The 25832-nt window shown below is 38.1% G+C and overlaps 1 protein-coding gene across 11 annotated transcripts in view; it reads right to left on the bottom strand.

The window, feature by feature from the left end:
• frmd4a (FERM domain containing 4A) overlaps nucleotides 1-25832 on the bottom strand; it is a 223530-nt gene that overhangs the window by 35498 nt on the left and 162200 nt on the right. For 10 of the 11 annotated variants that reach the window (XM_073815811.1, XM_073815812.1, XM_073815810.1 and 7 more), the window contains exons 2-7: nucleotides 17495-17560; nucleotides 7332-7426; nucleotides 6066-6158; nucleotides 4121-4205; nucleotides 1688-1744; nucleotides 1036-1058 (exon numbers count right to left, since the gene is read on the bottom strand). In XM_073815811.1, coding sequence (XP_073671912.1) covers nucleotides 1036-1058; nucleotides 1688-1744; nucleotides 4121-4205; nucleotides 6066-6158; nucleotides 7332-7426; nucleotides 17495-17560 — 419 coding nt within the window. Of the gene's footprint in view, nucleotides 1-1035; nucleotides 1059-1687; nucleotides 1745-4120; nucleotides 4206-6065; nucleotides 6159-7331; nucleotides 7427-17494; nucleotides 17561-24221; nucleotides 24566-25832 lie in introns of those variants that run through there. The other variant, XM_073815813.1, reaches the window with a different exon arrangement.

The following is a 25832-nucleotide window of genomic DNA, read 5'->3' on the forward strand; positions in this document are numbered from 1 at the left end:
AGACAGAGAGGTTAAAGGGCTGTTCACATTATAACGATAACTTAAAAATATATAGTTTTTAAAATCGTTTTATTTTTAAAGAGAATTTTACTCACAGCTATAACGCGAAATATACAGTGAACAAAATAGTTGTTAATCACTTTCTGGACAATTGTTTTTAACTAATAACAATAAACCATTGACAGCCAATCAGACCCATTTGAACTTTAAAAGGCAGCACACGCATGACAGATGACACTGTGGAGAAGCTGAGGTCCATTACATAAAATTACCTCAGGTATTCAGCACTGATGCAGTTGCTGTGAAATTCACTACGTAATGCTTTTTATTCTACTACATTAACTACACTAAAAGGTAAGATAATAGATTACACAAACTACTAGATTCACTGTTTGTGTTGAGGACATCTGCTGGTTACCCGTTGTGTAAAGTCAACAAGAACAGCATAGTTACACATTCAATGACATGTAAAAATTGCAAACATTTTTATTACAGGAAATAGCCTATGCAATATGCCATTGACAGTAAGTGATTCGCGCAAGCCCCGCACGTGAGTGAATTAGCATAAAGTTCTAGTTATCGTCCGTGGTATGGACGCTAATATATTTATAGTTAACGTTATAATGTGAACGACCCTTAAGAGAAAGTGTAAAAGGAAAAAGAGATAGAGTGACAGAGTGACAAAGTAGAGCTGGAAGGATGCACATGTAACATATTTGTAGTTGAGACACTGTGTAGACAGTGTGTTTGTGTAAGTATATGTGTGTGACAGAGAAAGCCAGGGGTTAGTGTATGTAATTTAACACTGTTTATCCTCTACATTCCATTTCCTCCCTTCTGACTCCGTTCCCAGGGTTCACACCCCCATCTCTCTCTCTCTCTTTTGGATCATGTGCATGTACTTATGTGGGAACGAGAGTTTGATATATGTCACAAATTGGATCTGCTTTCAATCTGCAGTGATAGAGATTTTGATAGTGTGTGTGTGTAAAGAGGTCACTGGAAGGTGATTCATTCATTTAAACGTCTGCTTACCTTGTGAAGTCTCCTTTAGCTTCCTGTGGGAGAGACACACAACATATTTTAGTATCAATGAGCACCGCTGGTAAATGAAAGCGCTTGTATCCTCTAATATACAGAACGATGTGTGTGTGTGTGTCTCAGTGGGGAAGGCAGTATGTGCCATCTGGACTGAATCCTATAAAAGGTCAAACATGCATAACATATCTGATAATAGTACACCTGGATCACACACACAAACATAAAGTCATAAAGTTTCTCATTTCTCATGTATGGAACACTTACGGTACTAAGGAAACATTTTTGAGTTTTTAATAAAGCAACATGTCATGTTAAAATACTGCAGTGACATGGATCTGACTCTATAACCTACACACACACACACAGCAGATGTCAGATCAGCCTGATGTATGAACTTTATGAAGGTTCAACCAAATAACTGTGAGCTGTACAGACCATCTGCTGCTGACCCCAAGTCCCAGCACACACACAAACTCCAGCTTTACATACAAAAAGAGTCACTAGGGATGAGCAATATGTTCAGTATTTAAGCAATGATTTTGAAGTCAATATAAAAAAGCAAAACTAGGTTTATGTCAAGACTTATTTTGATCCATTTGAGAGCAACTACATAAATAAACGATGAACATCTCACTGATGAACTCACCTGTAAGATATAGGAGGCCAGTTCAAAGACTACCTCACTGTCCACCTCTATGAGCTCCTAAAAAGAGAGAGAAAAGGTGAGGGTTAGGTTCAGGATCACAGATTACAGCAGACACATCATTAGAGCATCATCATTAATCCATCCCTTATCTTGTCTCTTTAATGACTTGATCTCTTATCACTGAGATTGATCTAAATCAGTTCAGTTATTTCCTGACTAATCAATAGCATGACAATGACATGCGTACATAGAGGTTTGAGAGGGGGGTTTGAAGTGTAGGGGGTCTTTATGACTGTAATGACCAAGACAAACTAAGCGTTTCATTACCTTAGCTAAACACAGTGGGTCAAGAATTTTAGGAATGTCACACACACTAATACATAAACACACACACACACACACAAAGTACTGGTATAATATTGGAAACCTGACTCTTATTGTAACTAAAGCATGACAAATAAGTGACTGACACACATAGAAAAGGGACATTACCTCATTTTCTAGCTATTTATAGGTATTACTGATATATTTAGTACAATATTTGGTAAAGCAATTGATAATTTTATGTTTTAAATGACATTTTGTATCATCAAATGATCTTTTTTGTGAAACACTATTTTTTATAGGGATGTACCAATATATCAACCTATAATTAGGATTGGCAGATAAAACCTTTTTCCCACAATTGGACATCTGACGATTGTTAAAAAACAACCAATGATCAGGGCAGATTATATACTGACAATCAATAGGGACGGAAAAATAGCATCAGAACTCATACTGTGTGATTATTTTGAATTAGCTTACAACGACAACAGAATTGCAATGCTTCAAGGATTTTATGACATAATTTGGAGTTAAATGCAAAACTATCGGTATCAGTAGATGTCATTCTAAGTAATCGAATATCCGTATCGGCACATACATGTTGTATCTGTCCATCCCTACACATTAATAGCAAGACATTTCTAGAAATGTAAAAATTATTTTCTTTTTGCAAGAAATAAGTGGAACATATTAACAGTAGGAAAAGAATAATTCTTGTCTTTATCTTGTACTTTTTATAAGCTTTATAAACGATCTGTAACATATCCTGCCTTCATTTTAAAGAATGTAAAAGCTGGTTTTCCACCAGCTGGCAAAACGGCACCAGCTAAAACTGCCCTCTAGTGGTGGAACAATGACGAGATAAAACTACCCCTAAACACATGTATGGTTTAATAGATTAACACTGGGATTGGCAATATAAATGTGAAAATAAAAACAGTACAAATGTTATAGTTTTAATAAAAGCCGAGGTTTACTTTTTTCATTACTATGTCAAATAGTTGCAATAAAACCTGTTTTTTGAACGCAACAGCGAAGTAAACATGATAAACAAATCTTCAATCAGTAGATTATAAAATCATGTAAAACATAAAACGCACACAGACAGCAGGTACCGATTTCATTAAAAATACAGTATCAGGTCTTCTGTTAAAGGGACACTTCACCCATTTGCATTAAGCTTTGTATAGTTAGAACCGCAGTCATGTTTTTGAATGGTCATGCATCATTTTCTCAGTTGCCACTGAGACAGGAGAAATACAGATTTCAATGTTGCACTTCCTTCTTTCAATGATGTAAAAATCATCATTTTGCATCATTGAAAGAAGGAAGTCCAATATCTTTGTTGAGGGAGTGAGACTACAAACACCCCTTTTCTCAGTCAAATAGGCACCAAATTCTAAATGTATGTTACATTTCGACTACAAATATGACACACTTTCAATAAAGATTAATATTTCTACGGGTGAAATGCTCCTTTAAGCCCTTTCACAAAGAGTGTAACATAAATGAAGAATAATACAGAAAACATAATAATGAAAGAAGATTAAAAATAAAGTCGATATGAGAGGTAAGAATACCATAGTACCATAGTGTTTACTATAGTAAACTGTACTTATACTTCACAACAACCATTACACATCATCAATTTCAAAATGTTGAAACATAATGGTGGCCTCCATAGGTTAAAAGGAGTATTACATGTTGCTTTTTTTAAATATTAAAAATATTTAATGTGTTTCTATCAATGGATTTTATTAGTTGAAGGCAAATATAAAGTATTAAAGTCTTTAAAGTTGGGATACCTTCAAAAAAATCTTATCTAGAGATACCAGTGGGGTTCAAATGGGGATTCTCTGCTATCTGTATGCAGTTTAATAAGAAATAATTACAGCTCATTTGTGCACCTCTTGGTATCAGTTTAATAGCCCAACAGCAAATTGATCGTTTTCAGTCTAGTCACGAGACAGATGCTGACATATGCTTAACTAACTATACATTTCATACATGTTTTCATACATGTACAGACATGTTTATCCTACAATAAATAAAACATTATATCATGCAACTGCTTTTAATATGCAGTATATACATGTAAGACTTTACCTTGTAGATGCAGGACTTTGCATTGAGGAAGAAGAGCTCTATTGTTGCATTATCCTTAAGGTAAGAGATACTCTCAATGTAGAACCTGAGAAAAAGCAAAATAATACATCAAAATATAGCTGCAGTTTTGTGTCAGCAAACAGATTTGACAGACCTCACAGACAATAGGATGAGGATTTCATGCAAAGACCAACCACTAGAGGGCATCATAAACGCCAAATGTATCTATCGTTTTCTCCTTCCCTTTTATAACAAGCTTCATTTAGCACCCAGATTAGTGTAAACAGGGGACATAACAACACACAAACACATAAATAAGCACTGCCTCAAAATAAACATAAATAAACAAGCATGTTCTCAGCATGGCATATTCAATCCCATGCTGTAACATTCCTACAGTAGATGCATGCATAAAAGTTTTGACCTTGAACAAACACTGAAGCCTACAATGAACATGATACATGAAGATATGTTTCTAGTCTACAATAGGCTATATTAGACCATACAGAAAGAGAAAGGAGTGAAAGTGAGAGAGATGGAGAGAGATTAAAGTGATTAAAACTGTATTGACAGCTGGTTTAATTTGAGATGCGAGTCTTTCATGCATCAAAGACTTCAGTTTTCTAATCAATAGTACAATCACGAGTAGAAAGAAGGACCCATGCACACATCCACACAAGCCAACATGCATGGATTAAAACGGACCACCATTCCAAGTTAAATTGCAATGACATGCAATAACTCATGCAGAAGACGTACAGCTGCATTCATCTATTAAAGTAAAATGCACAGATGTGTATGGAAGTGTTTGTGTGAATGTATAAGGCAGAAAAGGAAAGGCAAAGCCAAGAGGAACAGACACAATGAGAGAAAAGCAATCCCAACAAACGGGTGAAACACAAGGCAATTTAAATGCTGAGCCTGACAGCAATAAACCAGCATCCACCCACAGCGAGTGTGCTGATGTATGACTGTGTGCTTTTATGTGTGTGCTGATTGTGGAAAATACCACAAGGAAGCACACAAATGTGCCCACTTTACCTCGCTTTAACTGCACACAAGTTACAAATACTGTATACTGAACTGCTGTTTGGTCAAATTTTGAAGCAGCGGAAATGTTAAAGAGCAGACGACTGCTTAATCTCTGCAATGTAAACAGTTTGCTTAACACTATGCTGTTGCCATGGCACTGAAAATGATGGGGATTTTAATGGGGAAAATTATGTATTCTGATTGGCTGTGTCTTTACTAGATGCCAGTGAACTGTCGTTTACTGATCCCACTAATTTGAAACAATAAACGAATGCAAACAAACAACTCAATATGAAACACTAATTGAATTAGCCCAATTTAATGTGGATGTGTTAAGCGTAAAACAACCTTTTAGACATAATAGTTCAAATAATCACTTAAATTATTGCAGATTTTTGAATAGTTTAGCTATTACTGGGTTTTTCTGGAATGTCTTCTGCATAAAATATTGCATGTCAATGCACTTGCTTGTGCACACTGTATAGCACATTGAATCAATCTATACAGTGTTTAAATGTGCTTCATAAATAAATGTAGTTGTTGTTTTTGTTTATCTGTTAAATATTAATGTTGCTTGTTTTACATATGTTAAAAATGTAGCACTCTGTGTCCTATGTAGCTGTGAACTTTGTTTTGTCGTTATTGCCTGTGTTTTAAAACTACACCTTTTGAAAGTGTATCAAAAGTTATATTTTGTAGCTGTTTACAAGCATCCACTTTGACTTTACAAATATGCTTGTTATGTTTTGTTTGACTGTTTTAAAACCTTGGCTGTCTACCTTTACTGCCATGTTTGACATCATTGACAAATCCAAACATTGAATATATGATGTTGAAAAACTAACGCTGTCTAGGTAGGTAGCCTCACAATTTTAAAACTCATTTATAGCATCTTTCTTGCAGCTTTACTTACCTAACACAGAAGTAAAGCACAATGGGTCCGGATTTCTTGGGAAACTCGTGTTCCAGAACACGACGATCCAGCTGCAACCAGCTGAAATGACCCCTGAAACATCCCAAAAGAAATGATTTATAGCATCTCCGACAGCAACCGGAAGCATCTTGCAATGTCTCATTCGTAACGCCTCATTACATCATAAAATATCATGAGCATAATGATCCACAAGGGTGCAGTTTTTGTCCAAGATACTTGCATTTTCATGCATAATTTAGTCCGGATGACAAAAACACAAATCCTCATGAGACCAACGTATCGACATTTTACCGAACACATATATAATCTGCATTGCAGGCAGAAAACTATGAATACATAGTCAAGTACGAAACTACAATTTTACGCTTTCTGGTCTTTGACTCTGGACAATGCACTGCCTGCCATGACCCTAAGGAGTTGTGGAAGGTTGTCAGGGCATTGCTACATGGTTGCTAAAGTGTGCATTGTGATGTGGAACAAGGGAGATTTTTTGTTAATAGATGCTAGTTAACAGACCTGGTAGAAAAACCAGATTCCAATGCTGGTAGTGAGCATCTGCACCATGGCAATAATAATATTTTCAAAAAGGAAAGCTAACGTCCATCTTACACTACAATCTGTGTATTTTCACGAGTTATGTGTTGAAGTTTATTAAGGGTTAGTGTATAAGCTACTAACAGTCATGTCTGCCTAAGCACCACTAACAAGCAACGGCACAATTCTGCTCATTTAGGTTAATTTGATTTGCACAGTATGCGTATACTTGTTTATAACATAAAAATGCATTTATTTGTATACATGAATGCCCTTGAGACTGCAAACTGTCAACCTCTTGTTGGAAAGCAAGTAGATTTGGGAAAAAAAATCAAAGGTCACGAGACAACATTTCGAAATCTTTCGAAACTACAAATAACATGTTCCCCGAAGCAGCGTGATGCTGCTTGATTGTGTGTGCATGTGTGAGATAAAGAAGTCATGTGAAGATACATCTAACAAATGTTGCACAGCAGTAGGTCGCACTATGTATGACTAAATGAAGAGGTGGCTGCCAAAGAAAGTGAAGAGGAAGGCAAATGGAAAGCCAATCATCTCCCTGTGGAATTATCACAGCATGTTCAATCATCCACAATCCTGACTATTCGTGGTGCATTGTGATTAGACCCTGATCCGACACAATAACAGTTTTCTTTGGTTGCTTAGAGGCAGACGTGATGTTTCATTTAATATTCCAGATCGTAGACGTACGTCTCATCTATGTAGGATATTCCGAAGTATTCCTTCTCCTTGAGATTGAAGTGAGATGCCACCAGATCCAAAAGATCCTTTGCCATTAACTTGGGCTGCAAAAAAGGCAGAGAAAAACAATGTCAGGTTTAATCAATTTTTACTTAAAATGTTATATTAAAGTTACACAAACAGAGACAAAATCTCCCAGACACACACAAGGTCAGTGAGTTGGCAGGTGGTGAGTGTTATATTCTGATGAGTATTGATGCACTGCAGTGACTCTGCACTTTCATTCTGCAGCATGTGTGCGTGTTACACCTTTAAAAGGACACAGACTTGTTTTGGTGCATAAATCCCCATTTCATGCTCACACACATAAACAACTTGCACAATCGATTTCTCCAAAAAGGAGCATTTTGATGTTTTCAACTAACGTTACTCTGAGATTTTAACATGCACTTTTGACACGCACATTTATAAAACCTTTTGGAAAACTTGTGTGTGCACTAAACTATGGGTGTGTCAGTGGTCTGAAATCACTGCCGTCCTGAAAGATCTCCGTCCCACAACCAAAACACAACCACAAAAACAAATGCACATGTTCACAAACACACTACCACAGATACACCAACACACACATGCGCAGACACACACACACACACACACACACACACACACACACACACACACACACACACACACACACACACACACACACACACACACACACACACACACACACACACACACACACACACACAAATACCAATACACACAGGAACACCCATCCACATTCACTCACAAACACCAATGCAAACACTCAAACTAGGGCTGCAACTAACGATTCTTTTCATATCCGATTAATCGACTAATCTGATAAAATATAAATATTTACTTAATTAGCTGTTTTCACGTATTATAGCTAAATAAGGCACTAAAATAGGGTATTAACGTGTAGAAGTGTACTCTTAAAAGTACAAAAGCCACACACTACTACAGAGTTTTACTATAATATTTTTGATTTAGATATTTTAAGCCTTAAATAAAAAAGTAAAGTTTGTGCAGCATTTAAATAGTAAAACATCTTTAAATGTCAAAATATCAATTAACAAAATGAATTAAGTAGGGATGTGCTGAGAATTTTGCCACAGATTAATAAACTAATTTTAAACTTCCGCTTTAGATCTTGATTAATATTAAGATTATTTGTTATTAACAAATTAAATTAGCCATTATGATATGAAAGTGGTGATATACATGCGTTGCAGTGGATTTCCCCCTTACTTTAAAACAGATGATTGTGGTTCATTACTATTTTTATGAAAACCCAACAACATTTAAACAAATACAAACTCATAATATTAAAGGAAATTAAACCTTTATTAATCAGTGTCATTTGCAACAACATACTATAAAAAAATATACCAATGTGTACAATTTCAAATTGTATAAAGCTCAAAAGGAGCTGGCATATAAAACAAAGATTTGAATCCCAGACGTCACGTGACTCAGTATGAACGAACAAACAGCGTGCATCAGCCTGTGTTCACAACACTTTAATTACTGTTTCGGTTCCACACAGACCATTCTGAATTAAAGACACAAGACGCAAGGAAACACATACTGTACTCACACAGCAGCACTAACCATCTTTATGAGAGAGCCAGCTCACCCACGCACCCTAAAAATAGCACAGCAAAATCTGGAGCAAAAGTACAATTACAGCCACAACCTCCACTTACGGAATGATAGAAAGGGAAAAAGAGAGGGAGGGATGGGCAACTGTGTGAGTATGCAAAATTACATGCTTATCGTTTATTTTTGTTATTATTAGCTTTTAAATTGTAATATTGTTCTTTTAGATAAAGTTTTAACTAAAATAGCTCTGCCCTAAAACCTAGTAAGCTGCTACCAACAAGACTATCAAGAATATAATTATCCATTTATTTCATTTAGTAGTGCAATCTATACTAGTCAACATTTAAAGCAGATCAAAAAAGTTCATCAAAGTCCTAAAACAAGAACAAGTATTGGGTAATGGTTTTAAGGGAACTTTTATGAAAGGTTTTAATCCACTTCAAATGTTGATAAGTGAAGTTCAAAACAAAGAGATAAAAACAGCAGGGCTCAACACTACAGATTTTTTCAACTAAACCATGCCTAAGATTTTTACTTGCCCTGCCAAAATGTCCACTACAAAAAGCACTAAAATAAAACAGGCCTGGTTATTGTTTTTATTGTTTTTTACTCATGTAACCATAATAAATTAGGTAATGGCTCTTATGAAGTATCAGTCTACCTTTAAATATCATTAAAGACAAGTAAACAGTCAGTAATAAAATAAGAACAAATAAGCAATAGCACAAATAAATACAATAAAACAAAGATACAAATGAAATTCAGGTTGGTCTAAAAGAGTACTGTTTTACTGTAAAAGACCAAATGCATGGTTCCAATACTGTTTTATACTGTTTATACTGTCTTATTTCAGAACTGTAACATATTCACTTAAGACATGACATAGATTGCGTTTTAAGGATAATTGTGGCATTTTGAGAAACCTTCTCAAATAGCAGTGAGTGGTGCATTGAAACAGCGGCACGATCACAAAAGTTTAGCATGTGTACATGTTTTGAGGCCACACTAATTTAAATATTCTCATTCTTATCTTATTACTGATTGTTTACTTAATATTTCTATGTTAAATACAAATATGTATTTTTATGTATATGTTGTATACAACATAAATTATATGAGGAAGTCTATCAACGATAGTCAGACATATGGCCGATAGCGTGCTTTTATAATGATAGCTGGCATGTTTGCTCATTATAGTTAAAAATTATTATTAATATAGTTTCACATTAACATGTGCATTACGTGATTTTCCTCGCATGAGAGGGTTTGTGGGCTTCACTTTGTGTCCGTCGCGAGTATGGCCGTGCTGTCTCCACGAGAGGCACGTCAACAAAAATGGTGCTTTTCCTAAACTGACAAGGGGTTTCAACTTAAAGCACTCACGCAGCCTGTGTCTCTCAATGCTTTTTACATACTCACACCTGGTTCCGCATTGCAAGACTTTGCACACGCGTCTCTCATAATAGACAAGGTGTTGTCTCTCAATGCTTGTTAAATACTTACGCCTGTCTCCGCATCCCAAGACTTCACTCATGCGTCTTCAAAAACAGACAGTGTGTTTTAACTTGACGCACACGTGCAGCCTAACAATGCCTACAAACCTGGATCCTTATTTAAAACAAACTAAAATTCCATTTAACTGGTTTACTAATTTCACTTAAACGACATGGCATTGAACGCATGTTCTAGTCAAGCAATGTGCTGTAAAACAGCTTGCTTACTGAATTCTCCAATATGTGTGTGTAAGTATGTGGTACGAGGAGGAGTGAGGTTTAAAACGACCACAATCTTCAGTCTGGGCCCATTTGTGGCAGCGTGTGTATACGTGTATGAGTGCCGATACTCAAATCAATGCCGCTTTTCATAGACAACAGAAACATAGTCTCTCTCTCTTTCCCTCCAGACTTGATTATGACAGTTACTGATATCATAATGTGTTTAGAGTCCCTGAAACGTGCAGATAAGCAGGATAAAGCAGTATTAATATCCTGTTAGTGCATTGAGGGCCATCAATATTAGTGCTGTATGGTTTCAACAGATTTACTGTGGGAAGACGATCATATCCTCTCTGTCATTAAACTTACTCAGGCTGATTCAAATCACAGACATATGTTTTCGCATAGTGGAGTGCCTGATAGTGTGTGTGGCCTTGTGGAAGAATATCCGGAGCGTTGTGATTTAATATCATTAAACTGTGGTTTTTTTGAGAAGGGTGGAGATCAGGGCAATAGCGATGACATGAACACACAGCATATGGTCTCGTCAGGTCCAGATCAAAGAAAAGGGAGATGTGAGTCAGGTTTGATCACAGAGTGACTTCAATGCAAAGCAATGCTAGCTATTTTGTTGAGGATTCATCACTGTTAAAACACAGCAATTCTTTTGTTGCTACTTGCTATAATTTGCTGTTTAATTTATATATTATAATCTGCCTAAATAACTAAACTGATATCTACTTTCTCTGAAGAAAAACAGCTGTGGTTTGTTTAAAAAACTTTAAATCTCAGGCTGTATTACTACTAATGTGTCATCTAGCACCAACTGTATTCAACTTAAAAATCTTTCTTTGTCAAGGATGACCGTACGTGCTTTTGTTAAACTAGTGACTTTGGTAATTATAGTTGTGAGGAATGGCAGAGCAAGAGACAGCCATACAATAACAGCACCTGCCTTGACTCATCACAGAAAATGAAAAAAAAAAAACACATGGTAAACAGACATCATTCACAAAATTACAGTCTGCTGAGGGGATTCAGGTGTGACATACTAATGAGCAGTTAGACAGCTGAACAATAGAGCAGCACATCTTGCGAAATGTGTCTCACCTATCTTTTCTCTTCATCTGCTTTTAAATTTTGCTCTAGCATCTTAATTGATTTAGCATTCTGTACTGCTCCAGAACAAACCTGTAATTGCGATACTAATTATTGTTGGCTTTTATATGTTTAAGTATAGCATCTGCTAAATGACATATGGCGCTTTTCCATTGCATATACCCTACGGTTGTGTTTGGGTCGGGTCAGGTTACTTTTGTGGGCTTTTCCACTGGGTGCAGTACGTAGTACCTGATACCAAAACATGACACAAAAACACTGTAGATCACTGATTGGTCTGAGAGAATCTTCAATACCAGCGTCATTGCTAACGCAAGATTCGCTTTACCTTTGTGCTTGCGCTGTCCCAAACTCGAAGTTCGAAGTTCTTTAATTTTCAATTCTTCCAAGAACAGAAAGCATTTTTGTCGCCATAATGTTTGATTCCTGTTCTTTGTTTCCTTGATTATTGTTCTAAACTTTGCTTGCAATGGTGGCTTTTCCTCACTTATCCAAAAAATGTTTATGTACTGTAAATGTTGCAAATCAGTGCTGCCCTGATGGCCTGGTAGAGTAATAATATAAATAAAAATCATTCGTATTGCGTGTTGGAACATGGCCATCCGCGGTCAGTATACTTTGAAAGCTCAGTGGACACGCGCGAGGTGAACGCGGAAAAAAGTAGCGCACATCTTGTTGCGTACTTCATTTACCGCGGCCCTTGTCACGTACTTGATGTAGGCATGAATCATGATGCAAAGATGTTTCAGAAAAGTGTATCGTGGAGACATTGTTCACGGTCAAATATCGTCATGTCGCAAACCCCTAGGTACTATGCAATGGAAAAGCACCAAAAGTAAAGTGAGCTGAGCCGTGCCAAGCCTAGTCGTACTACGCAATGGAAAAGTGCCAGTAGATTAGAGCTGAAGATATTTGCCCGAACCCGACGGGACCCGTCGGGACCCGACGGGCTCGGGTGGGTTCGGGCTTCATTTCTAACATTTTACACGGGCTCGGGGCGGGCTCGGGCTTCCGCTCCGGCTTTGTGAGGTAAATGAGCGGTCAAGTTCAAATCAGTAGCGCAGGATCGCGCTGAATTCATTTACAGTGGATTTAATGATTTTCCTCATCAAAAACATGTAGCCTAATCTTGGTGAGTAGGTTTTTCAATGTATAACTAAATATGAATCGAGTCTTACATAAATTAGACAGAGGATATAGACTAATGTTGGCAGTAATGGAGAGAAGTGCCGACGCAAATCCCGCGGAGCCTGCCTCTTAATTTCGTTATTGCCAAATACCCATCTTAATTCAGAATGTATTATCTTAATTTAATTCGTTAAGAAATAATAATTTTATTGGCATATTTATAGTGTATTGCATAAGCCTATTTAGAATGAGATGTTACAATGTTACAGATGACTTATTTTATTTCTTTGTTTCAACTTCCAAGTGGCGTGTAGATTATTAGTCATGAATAAATAATGTTAAAACCTGTGTAAATTTCTCATTCTTGACAAAAGCTGTGTGTGTGCGCACATTTAAATAATGTCGGGCTGTAAACGGGTTCGGGCTTTTAAAAAGCTGTCAATCTAAATGTACGTTCGGGTTCGGGCTGCATTCTGTCGGGCTCCGGACATTTCGGGCCTAACTTTTAAGGCCCGATTACAGCTCTACAGTAGATACTGCTAGTCACAAATTGTAAGACCATCTACAATAACCTTCAGTTTTGTGCATTGCCTCTAATGAGGCGAGGAATAAGAATGGAGGAAGAGGAGGTTGTTAGATGAGACTCCAGAGAGATTCAGCAAAGTCAAAAAGAGAATCATCAGTAAAAAACAGCTAGGGACTTCACAGTGTGTGTTCATCTTAAAGATCATAACAATTTCACAACACATGCAAAAATACTTTTTGGCCTGCAACAACTGTTGGAATAAAGTTCCTTTGGTAACACTTTACAATAAGGTTGATTAATAAATGCATTAACTAATATGAACGAATAATGAACAATGTAGATTTTCAGCATGTATGTTAGTTAATGTCAATACCTTTATTTATGTTAGTTCATGGTGCATTAATTAATGTTAAAAGTTACAACGCTTGATTTAATAAATGTATTAGTAAATGCCAAAATGAACATGAACTAAGATTAATAAATGCTTACGAAGTATTGTTTATTGTTAGTTCATGTTAGCTAATGCATTAACTAATAAACCTTATTGTAAGTGTTACTGTTCATTTTAAACAGGATGATGCAAAATTCTGTCTGGTCAAAGACTGAAGTAGTGTTGCATTGGTGTATCTACACCTACATAACTCAACCTGATCTCACGAATTTCCGTGGCATAGTCACGGAATTTTTTGCTCATTTTTCCGTGGCATTCTCACGGATCTCCTCATATTTCCGTGGCCCTGCCACGGACTTTCTTTTCCGTGGCATTCTCACGGATTGGTTACTCAACTGTTTTGTCCTATTTCCTTACCATTGTTGCTTCGGTTTAGGGTTAGATTTACATAAAATGACATCCCTACCCAAACCCAACTCTAACCCCAACGCCAGGCGACAATTGATTAAAGTTTAGAAAATATAAAAGAATACATCAAAAAAAAAAAAATAGTATAAACCAATACTTAAAGTGAAATACTAACGCAAACACCAAATCTAACCCTAAACCGAAGCGACAATGGTTTGAAAATAGGAAAAAACAGTTGAGTAACCAATCCGTGAGAATGCCACGGAAAAGAAAGTCCGTGTCAGGGCCACGGAAATATGAGGAGATCCGTGAGAATGCCACGGAAAAATGAGCAAAAAATTCCGTGACTATCCCACGGAACTTCGTGAGATCATGTTGACATAACTACATACATATTTATTTCCTCACACAGAAAGAGGCGTCCTCAAGGAACATGAAAAAATAAAAACCAAGAATAACACTAAAATTCTCACTGGCCCGATTAACCTACACAACACAGCCTTCTGCAGAACATCCGCCCGGATGGAGACAGAGGAAAAGAGAGAGAAGAAAAGTCTGGCATCAGACTGAACAGGTTAGCCAGTGCTAAGACAACAGATATCTTAAGTACTCATGACCAAACCAGGACAAATGTGTAAATATCACGAAGTGCGCATTTCTCCTACACGTTAATAAATCATAAACAGGAGAGAGACACAGATGGCAAGAGAAACCAAGAGAAAAGACAGGACACGCTTTCTTGGCCTGAATATGTTTCTCTCTTCCTGGGAATCTGTTTCTTCTTCTCTCACTGTTGAAAACTCATTCACCTCTACTTTCTAGATTCTATATCAGCCCGAATGGCAACCGATCCATCCAGTACTCAAAGGATAAACATGAAAAAGGAGGAAGTCGAGGACTGCGGAGGCAGAGGAATTAGATCTCCCCAGTTATGATGGGAGTTTAAAATGGATTGGAGTCGAGGAATCAGGTCAACTAACCACACCTGACAGGCGTGCACTGAATCACTATCATTGTAGGAGATGAAGGGTAGAGAAAAGAAAAGGGAGTGAGAGAGAGAGAGAGAGAGCGCATCAGAATAGAATAGAAAAGCACTGAAATAGTCAGAAATAGATTCTAACTTCATTCAGTTTATAAGCACCCAAGGCAGTGTTTACCTCTAGATTAGAGATTTCCTGGGAAAGGTCATATGAGTGTGTATTGTGTGTGTGTTTGCATGTGTATGCTGCCGAAAAATAACTCGCTGAGGAAACAGAGCTGTACTTAGGACATGGTTCTGTTTATATTAAAGTCTGATAGGGCATGGGAAATGATTGTGTTGTTATGGAAACTAAACTTTTACTATAAGAAGATGTTTGTGTTCTGATAGGTGGATTTATGTTGTGTTTGGGTTGCTGTGTGCATGAAGGGGAATTTTGACTGGCTAGGTGACTTGATCGGGAAGTGGACTGGGGTTGTTATGGGAATGTAAACAGACCAGATAAAACCCTTAAGAGACAGACGTAAGCACATACTAAAGAGTTCAAGCCAGGGCAACCTAATCATATAGTCTGTTTGGCCATACAATTGGAGAGGAGCAAAAAACTATTGAAACAACTATCATATTAAACCCCTCAAAAAACAAAGAGCAAACATTCACACAAAAGTACCCTATTTCCAGTTTCAGCAGGCACTTATTTTGACAAAACACGTGATGCACATGGTTCACATGGCGCAACAAACACATATTTTGAAAACACAAGCAACACACATGACACTCCGAACACATATTTTGAATTTGCACCACTCGGATGAGCAGTCACGAGCCACCACTGGCGGTGAGGGTTTTCCTTCTAAAACCCCATTGACACAGCACTTTGGTGGCAGAAAATTCTGTGTCGCTTCTGTGTGAAGCAGAGATCAGGGAGCTTGTCACTATCCGTGCTGAAGCTTAAATCATTCACCAGCATGACAGAAAAGTGAATCACACCCTTCTTATGATCTTGTCATAAACAAAAAGGCACAGACTTGGTTTCTCAAGAGAAATCACAGATAATCACGGATAATTAGCAATCTCCAGAAGCTGTGGAAAACTACCAAGTGCATATATAAAACTGTGCGTAGGATCCTTACAAAAGTCTACGTACGCACAAAAGCCAAAAATGGCATACACCAAAAATTATGAAGACTTCTAAAACAAAGCAATGTTCCCATTATAAATCACAGATCACCGGCAAGTGTGCATACATGAATCATCCTAATATCCCACCTGGCAAGCCCATTCTCCCATCAAGTTTGTTTTTTTATAAATCACAACCTTTGCGTGTGAACTTGCGTACGCACGTTTCCAGCCCCATTTTGTGCGAACGAACGCTTTATACATAAGGCCCCTGGACTTTAAATATGTCATGTGTCTTTACGGGATCTTTATGGTGTGTCAGTCCTTCCAGAAAAACGCAGTGTTTTTTTGTGATTGTTGCGAGCAAAAATCTTTGATCTTGCGGCACGTTTTCTTAAAAAATGCGACGGAATATGCGGGATATTTATGCAATTTTATGCAATGAAATTGCGGGAACTTGCAAATACTGCGGGAACTTGCAAAAACTGCCGGAATCTGTAAAAACTGTTTGCAGCTTTCCAGTGATGTTTACGTCACATAATCACGTCACTTCATAACGTTCCAATAGCAATAGGGGACATGGCTGCGCTTGTGTGAAGTACATGCAATTTTCAACTTTCTGCTAAGATTTATGTGATTTTTGCTACGAAAATGCGGAAATTATGAAATCATGCAAGCCCCGCATATTTTGTGCATGGAAATTTGCAATTTATGCTGCGAAAGTGCAGCGTATTTAAAAGAATGCGGCCCCCGCATAAATATGTGTACTTTGGCTGATTATGCATTAATCATGCAGTCGCATAATCGCTTTTTTCTGGAGGGACTGGTATGTGTGTGAATGCAAGCACAGATTCCGGAAAATCATTGGCAGTGTGAATGAACCAAAAATCAAACAATCCCAGACATTTTCCATGTATTTTTCATAATCTCTGTGTGAAAAGGCCGTAAAACAAATGCTAAGAAATCTGGCACACTTATCGAAAAAAAACACTCACCAAAACCTGCCAACTTTGATATTTAAATAATATTTACTAGTGGACACAATACTAGTAAATTATCAGATTCTATATCCCGCTAAAAATGAAATAATCAGCAATATCACAGCTGCTGCAATTTGCCTGTATTATATACATTATTGTAAAAACCGTGTTGTCTTACCTGCACCAGGAGCTCCAGTTTCCGGTCATCCAGGAGATGAACCTGACATCTCCGCCCTTCCGTCATCTGTTGGGGAGGAGGAGAATGAGAGAGAGATTAACGAAGGCATATTCACAGTAGGGTGAAATCAACCGTAAATTCTAGGTCATGGTGACATGACAAGAATAGTAACACTCCTTAAACACATGCAGTGCGATTCCAACTCAAGCAGCGTAATCCAATCTCATTCACTCAAACAAATGCAGTATAAAAGTGAAATACAACACACTACAGTGCTGAGCAACCTAATTTCCTGCCTCTTTGGGTTTGACAATGTATAGGTAACATTTTCTGCTATGGACCTGGTTAAAATATAGTTATAGTGTGTATGCTCGCTTGTATGTTGCTCTGGATATCAATGAAATGAAAAATACTGGTATGTCTCAAAAGTATCACAAATGCTTAAAAAATACACAGCAGTAGATGGTGCACACACAAATCAAAGGAGATTACTACACAACAAATGTATAACATAACTGCAATAGCAGTCCACAAAATATTTACTTTTCTTTTTTTAAGCCAGAGAGGACAGATCGCTCGTAATACTAAATTGAGCCTGTAGGAAAAACACAGTAAACATACAGTTTCCTCCAGGGAAGGTGAGGGTGTGAATCCAGAAGTTATCCCACTGGGCACAGCTGGATGTCGACAGTCCAGACACACTCCACCTCAACCAAATATATGTAGAGTCTTGATCTTCAAAAAACACTCGTGGTTTGATCACTGCCCACTCCTATTTGGTTTCTTCACTTCTACACAAAATGTATGTGTTTACTTAAGATTATTGTTGTTGCGTCAAGCCTTTATAGTAAATGTTCCTATTAAGACCAAGTGGGCTGGGAACATCTGCAAAAAGCAGAGTCTGACTAACAGTCAACACATGTGATATACGACCTGGTTGGACAACTCGAGTACAAACTAAAATGTAACCTGATACTCCCATTGTCATCTTTACTTATTGACAGCTTTCCATGTTTTGTTTTTTAATGAATTAGTCATAGGAAAAATATTTTTTAGGAATCTGAGAGCCAGTGAATGAAATACCAACAGCTGCCGCGATCCACATCCTTTTCATCCTCTTCCTGTTTACACATCCTGTATGGACACACGAGTTGGGACTGCAGTGATTCACTCCATCTCTCTAGTTTATCCTTGCTTTCATGCTAACACTTTCTCTTCCACCCCTCTATCCCTATGCAGGCCAACTTCAAAAAAGTGAAAATTCACAAAACTTTTTAAAGCGTTTTAGTGTAGTTTTATATGTAAGAATGTGAGCTCTGAATGGGAACATGTGGACTATTCTGGCTGCCATCAGGAAGGACCGTCCCCAAGGATCACAAACAATAAGGGCTGATAAAAGCGACATGGCTCACATTTCCTCCATGCACACTGGAGGAGGGGAGTCACAGGACTAAAAACACATCCCTTCTTCCTCTTCCCCTTGTTCCTCTGCAGGAATGCACAATCTCAGGCATGAGCACACAAGCATGTGACAGACCACAGGATTGATTGTGCATCTCTAAACAGACTGGTGTGAGTTTTTTTGTTGATCTGTGAAGATCCTGTACCTCAGGATTCAGCTTGATGCATTTCTCTTGGCCATGCTAGCCTGACATTCTCCTGCCTTCTCTTCCCTCTAAACCATACCTGCAAAAAGTTGATATCTTGACTTGCCAGCAAAATAACACACCCTCGGGCAACATCCGTATTCTCATCCCTCCACCACAAAATGGGATCACATTTCCATATTATAAAGACAAACCTAAATCAATATGAACTCACCTGAAGCGAGTCTAGTCTTTACTGATGGGTTTATTGTGTCTAACTTGTTCCCTGAAGCGGCACATGACCTAATTGAGCCAGCTTATCTAACGTTCATATTAATTTCAAGAATAAAAACTGCAGCAAAATTGATCCATACCACATAACAGCACTGCCAGAACGGTATACATCATTTGGAATTAGCTTTGGAGTATAAAAGAGTAAAACTTGCTTTATAACCAATAATATTTCAAACAAATTTAGATTCTGTGTGGGCTGCACTGGGCTGACTTTCCAACCTCAAGGGTTAAACTTTACTACAGACCTTGCGGTAGCCCAAATGCACTGCAGCTTTATTACATTACCATATTAACCTCTCGAGGTTGAGTTAATTCTAAATCACACCATTAAAGGCAGGAATATGCTACAACTTGAGAAAAAGAACCTGAAGCTTTGAATGGGTTGAAATGCTCTTAATGTTTTATTGTCCTACAGTTTAAACCCAAATAAAAGCTTGTAGTAGCAACTTAAGGGGCCGTTTACAGGACGCTTTTGCATGGAAAAGCTGAAAGCTTTTGGATGTTTTGACTGTTCATTTACACAAAAATTGAGTTGTGAGGTCCTGAAAACGTAAACTTTTGGCGGAAAAACAACACAATTACAGTTTCAGTGTAAATGGTGCAAAGTCTTATACTGCGTTCCAGGCAGGTTTTAAAGCCCATAAATCACGACTTCAAAACCACGACTCACAACTCTAAACTGGGAGTACGCGTTCCAGGCAACCTGTAAACCGTGTTTTTCCAACCTTCTACCCATGAAAGTGCAATGAAATGGCAGTCAAACCCGTGCCTTCCTGAACTCGTATTAGATCGATGTACTCCCAGTTCAGAGTCGTGGTTTTGAAGTCATGATTTACGGGTTACAGGTTGCCTGGAACGTGGCATTAGCCTGGGAAATAGGGCTGCACGATTAATCGAAAAAGAATCACGATCTCGATTCATACATATAGGCGATCTTCATTTTAAATGACGGCGATTCACTTGCATTTACAGTATTTCCCTGTATTCAGTTTCTGCGTTCAAGTGTTCACGTATTTACATTACAACAACCCAAGAATATCAGTCAAACTTGCTAACACACACTCATACAGGGTAAAACCAAACCCTATTCATTCACCAATCAGACCCGATCGTTTCACTCCTCTCTCTCATCTCATTTGCGGTGTTCCGCTGTCACTCGCGTGACGTATAACAAGGCGGCAGACCTAAACACAGTCGTTTACTTGGTGGATCTGGAGCGGCAATTTTCACAAAAAAGAGAGGATAAACGAGTGTCACTGTGGAAAATCCTGGTGGCGACGGAGAAAGTGAAGATGCAACAACATTGGTTTCGAAAAAAGGCAAGGAAATTATTTACCTCAGGCTCCGGACGTTTCTAAATCGGAAGGCTGCAACCTCAGGAGGTCGCATGCAGGCTGTATACGTCATCAAGCCTGGTTCATTTGAGTCAACGGAGCATTACATTCGCAAGTCATTAACATACTTCAACAATTTATTATTAACTAAAAATATTAGTCATCTTTATAACGTTAATTGTTAATATTCTGAAATTAGACAGTCTTTATGATGCGCAGTTTAGAAATGCGACCTCCAGAGATGCTGCAGCCTTCACATTGAGAAACGGCCTCTTTGCGTTCCCCATTAGAAAGGGTTTTTCGCACGAGGGGAACATTGTTACATGTCTGCGTTTCTCTCTGATGCCTCAAAATGTTGATCTTTTAGTCTTTTAAAGGTTTAACGTTAGTGTTTTTAAAGTTTTAAGGTTGGCCAGTTTGATAGTACAAAAAGCACAGGTGCAATTTAACAGCTAACAAATTTTAAATTATTCTAAATTTTAAGGGGTCTAAAATAAGAAAAAGAGACTTTTAAGAAACGTTATTATAACTGAAAGTCCTGTAGCACATTTTTTAGTTAAGTGCATAATAATATGTTTTTGTTAAAATAAAGAGAATCGGGTGAGAGAATCGGGATCTCAATTCCCATGGAAAAAATCGGGATTCACATTTTAGCTTGAATCGTGCAGCCCTACTGGGAAAACCCAGACAATTTAGATTTGCTCTGCAAGTAGTCTGGCAAAGAGGCCATTCAAGCCCTTTTCCAATTCGTCGAAATCACGGCACCAATCAGAAACGTTGGGGCGAATTTTACACGATGATGACAGCTCAGCGACAGGGAAGCAAATTTTGTACATTACAAAGATGGATGCCACCAGGGGAACATCACTCGCTCGAATCAGCTATTGCATCTGTTTTAAGCGATTTAAACTTTCCCTTTTTGTTAAAACCCGAGCAAAGAACAACACTCGAAGCCTTCATATCTAAAAAAAGATGTTATCACTGTCTTACCGACTGGATTCAGCAAAAGTTTGATATAGCTCTGCATACATCATTTCCTTCATCGCTTTGATTGGTTTTTTAGGTTTATCCAATTGCGCCCAGAGGCATTTGAGTGACGTCCGCTGGTGACGCCCCTTTGGAAATGATTTGTCTTTGAAGCTTTGCCAGACCATAACTCAGTTACTACTGAGAATGGTCTGGTTTTAACCAGACTAGCAAAGTCTGTGAAAATGCTTGTGTTTAACGCGGCCAACAGGATTGTGTTTGTGCTACTAAAGATACTGAGTTTTTAACGTTTCTCCAACAAAGTTTACAAAATTAGCCGCTTTAAAGCTACAATTGTAGTTCAGGGTCACTTGTAGCAATAAAGCTTGATGCTTTCGCCATCTTGATCGTATGTATTTACTGCTATGGAGATGAATGTAAATGTGCGCAGGCACATGGTGTTTCTTTACAAATTAAAATCACCAACTATCTATTTATTTAAGCATTTGGCTGACCCTTTAATCCATTTTTTTATCAGTACTTGTGTTTCCAGGCCCTGGGTTCAAACCCATGACCTTTTGCGCTCCAAATGCAATGCTCTACCACTGAGCTAATACAGGAGCTATAACTACCGGCCTAGCCTGCATAATACAATGCATTTTTTTAAAAACGCAAAGGAAAACTTTGTTTTTAGTACATTCGTTGTGATGTAAATCATACAACCTCAGATCCACTGGATATGAGCTCTTCTCATTGGGGCAAATCTGGAGGTGGAAGTTTTTAACCACAATGTCAGAATCTAACAATCTGGTGCCGGGAACAGTGTGTTAGCAGTAGTTTGTTTGCATGCAGTGTCTGGTGTGGGGTTACAAAATGCATCACATGTAATCATTGGATAGTGAGTCACATCTTCCTCAGCTGAGCTCCTTCACACTTCCTTGGGAAGTCATTAAAGTAGCATGACACACACATACCAGAGCTACTGTCAACATAATCACTTCATATCACTGTTTTTTTTTCATAGACAATTTGTGATGAAAATTGATTTTAATCTGATGCATAACTTTGTACCATTGCAGAGAACATGATTCAGGCAACAGAGTAGCAATAATCTCTCTAATGCAGATTTAAGACTGGCCCTGATGCCCTGTTTAGGGTTTCATTACAGCTTAAACATGATGAATACTAAGATGCATCTAAGCTTGATACACATGACCAGTGAGAAGTATGACTAAACAGAACATGACTAAAACAGATTCAAGGACCTTTAAATGAGTGAATATTCAATAAACATTATACAAGATATTAAAGAATACACTAAGTGGTAGAAGCTGCTAGACAAAATCCACATGCACAGCAAGGGGGCATTTAGCCATTATTACCCCAATGCACAATTCCAACAAAATGACAGCTTGTCAAGCTAACTATACATGCACATGGACACCACAAAGAATCCACATGGCAGAAAAATCAATTTTCATCACAAATACAAGCATGGATGGAGCTGCATGGTGCAGACTGACAAACGATGAAAGTCCAGGCGACTACAGGTCTGGTTTTTAAGCCTGACCGAGCTGCTGACACTGCTGCCCTGCAGTGCAGGCATCAGAAGGTGAGCTCAGCAACACAAAAACACGCCCGTCAGTCACCCTTCCCCATACACATACCGGTCTGCAGAGAGACCCCAATTCAAGGCTGTATAACAAAACCTAGTGCACTACCTACCTAGATAGCATTATTGAAATATGCACATAAACTAAAACGGCTGTTTAGATCCAGGTTTTAGACACAAAACAATGTCACATGACAAGGCCAGCATAAGTAGGGTGCATTAAAATGTTGCATAGGTAGGCAGAGTTATGGCCCAAACCTACACAGTCCCTTCTATATAGCTGTCACAAGACATTGCCACTAAATCTAATAAAGCAGACCAGACACAGCATCATTGTTCAGGGGTCTTTAAGGATATGGCTATGGTGGTCTTATGAATGCAATCCTTTTAAACTCCTCTCACTTCCCGTACCAGATCTGATAGTAATTCAGCTGTCATCACACGTTAATAGTCTCAGACATAGATGAATGAATCTGACTGGACATCAGTGGTGACCAAGCAAACAAATGAGTTAGCCATATACAAGTTTAGTATGCAAACTTAGTCCCTGCCCCTAAACGCACCATCATAGTTTATAAAATCACGAATGAAAACAGACCAACATCATGAGGAAAAGATGTGATATTTCTCAAAGAACATACCTGTGTGTTTCTGACGTAAACGGCTAGCTGGCTAGCACCATTACATGAACAGTTTACATTCTGAGGTACCTCATACAATCGGATTTTACGACAAAATCCTCAAGATATGGCCACATTGTAGTGCTAAATCGTCTATTTTAACACCTAGTTACTGTAAATGTAGAAATAACGGATTAGTTTAGTAAAAAACAACAGAATAAATCGCATATTGCAAGCATCCATCCTTCCCTCACAGACGGACAGAACAGAAGCGGGAAGCGCGAGACCTGCAGCGCAAAACAAGCGCGAGATTACCTTGTTGAAAAATCTCCTACAATGACATTAAATCCTTGCAGAAATGAGAAATATGTGGTCTCCAATAACAAAAGTAATCCAAATGCGTTAAATCCGAATGAAGAAAGGGTTCGCGCGTCGGCCTAAAGCGTCATCGCAGTCAGCATCATCCATGCCGCTGCTGTGATTCCCGGTGAAGCTGCACAGACGACGCGAGGCGGCTCTCGGTTAGCGCGGGGCGGGCGGAGCGAACTGACAGCGGCAGTACCAGTACATCCCATCCCTCTCTGCTCTCAACGCGGCCGTTTCACAGGGACTGTTGGCCCGCTTCCAGACTCAGACTAGCTCCGCACAAACCCATTCACTTTCCACACACACACACACACACACAGAGAGGAGGAGAGCAGAGCAAACCCCGACCCCTCCCCCTGTCTCTCTTACCCCGCCTTTCTCCCGTGACACCCGCGCGGCTGTGATCACGCAACCGTGACACACATGTATACACACACTGTATACAAAAACACACTTATTAATAAACACACACGAACACAGACTTCATCGTCAATTTGCAATACATCAGCAATATGCATGTTAGTTTTCTCATAAAAAAGATGCATGAGTACAAAACTCATCCTTTGTTTTGCATTATTATTATTAATAAAATCACTAAATGCATTATGTATTATTATGTATTGTAGACATTTACATTTATTCATTTGGCATTTGTTTTTATCCAAATAAGGAAGAATTGAACTGTTAGGAATTAGCACATAACATGTGTAATACCATTGTAATAGCATGGATATCTAGGACTACAGTGTAAATACATTGTACATCTGATGCCATCACTGTGCCAGTACCTTCCAGAGTAATGTTTTTTGTATAGGAAATAGAAGTAAAATTGAAAAGAAGATAAGAGTTAAATAAGAAATCTATAATAGAGATACGGTATGAAAAGTTTACATCACGGTTATCATCAGTATTATCGTGGTTTTGTGAACAATTTTTAGAAAAAAAAGTACTGATGCAAACTGAATGTAAAATGAATTTTACATGTGCACACTTTTGTTCGCATTAAAATAAAATAAATAACATTAATCATGGCACATTTGGGGTTGTGAGATAAATGATCATCTAGTTTGGAGATTTGATAGATAGAGTGAATCAGATTTTCCTATAAACAAAGCCAGGACAAATCAGCAAGTCATCAGTCTGCGTATTTTGTGAGAAATCGGGTGTACTTTATAACCCAGGAGTAAGCTGCATGACACCTGCGCTCACAGCAATCGCAGAATAAACAAACAGAGTAGAGAGAGCTTTAAACTCATCAGATTACATCATTTATGGGAAAATGGATAAAAAAGATGGATCTGTCTAAAGAAATATTAAGTAAATGTGCCAGTACAACTATATTTTCCTAAATGTGAAAATGTTTGCGATTTAAATTCAGTCAGTGAAGCACTGTCATTCAAACACAAGGGAGCAGATGTGAATGCATGTGTTTGACTCACGTTATTGCTTTAATAAGCTTTATACACAGCTGCACTACTTCCTGAACTTCAGCCAGCTCCTTGTTTCCTGTCTGCCATTATTGGACAAACTGATTAGTCCAGGTGTGCCTGACCTCAGTAG

The sequence above is a fragment of the Paramisgurnus dabryanus genome, chromosome 9 (genome assembly GCF_030506205.2).
Source record: "Paramisgurnus dabryanus chromosome 9, PD_genome_1.1, whole genome shotgun sequence".
Taxonomy (NCBI): domain Eukaryota; kingdom Metazoa; phylum Chordata; class Actinopteri; order Cypriniformes; family Cobitidae; genus Paramisgurnus; species Paramisgurnus dabryanus.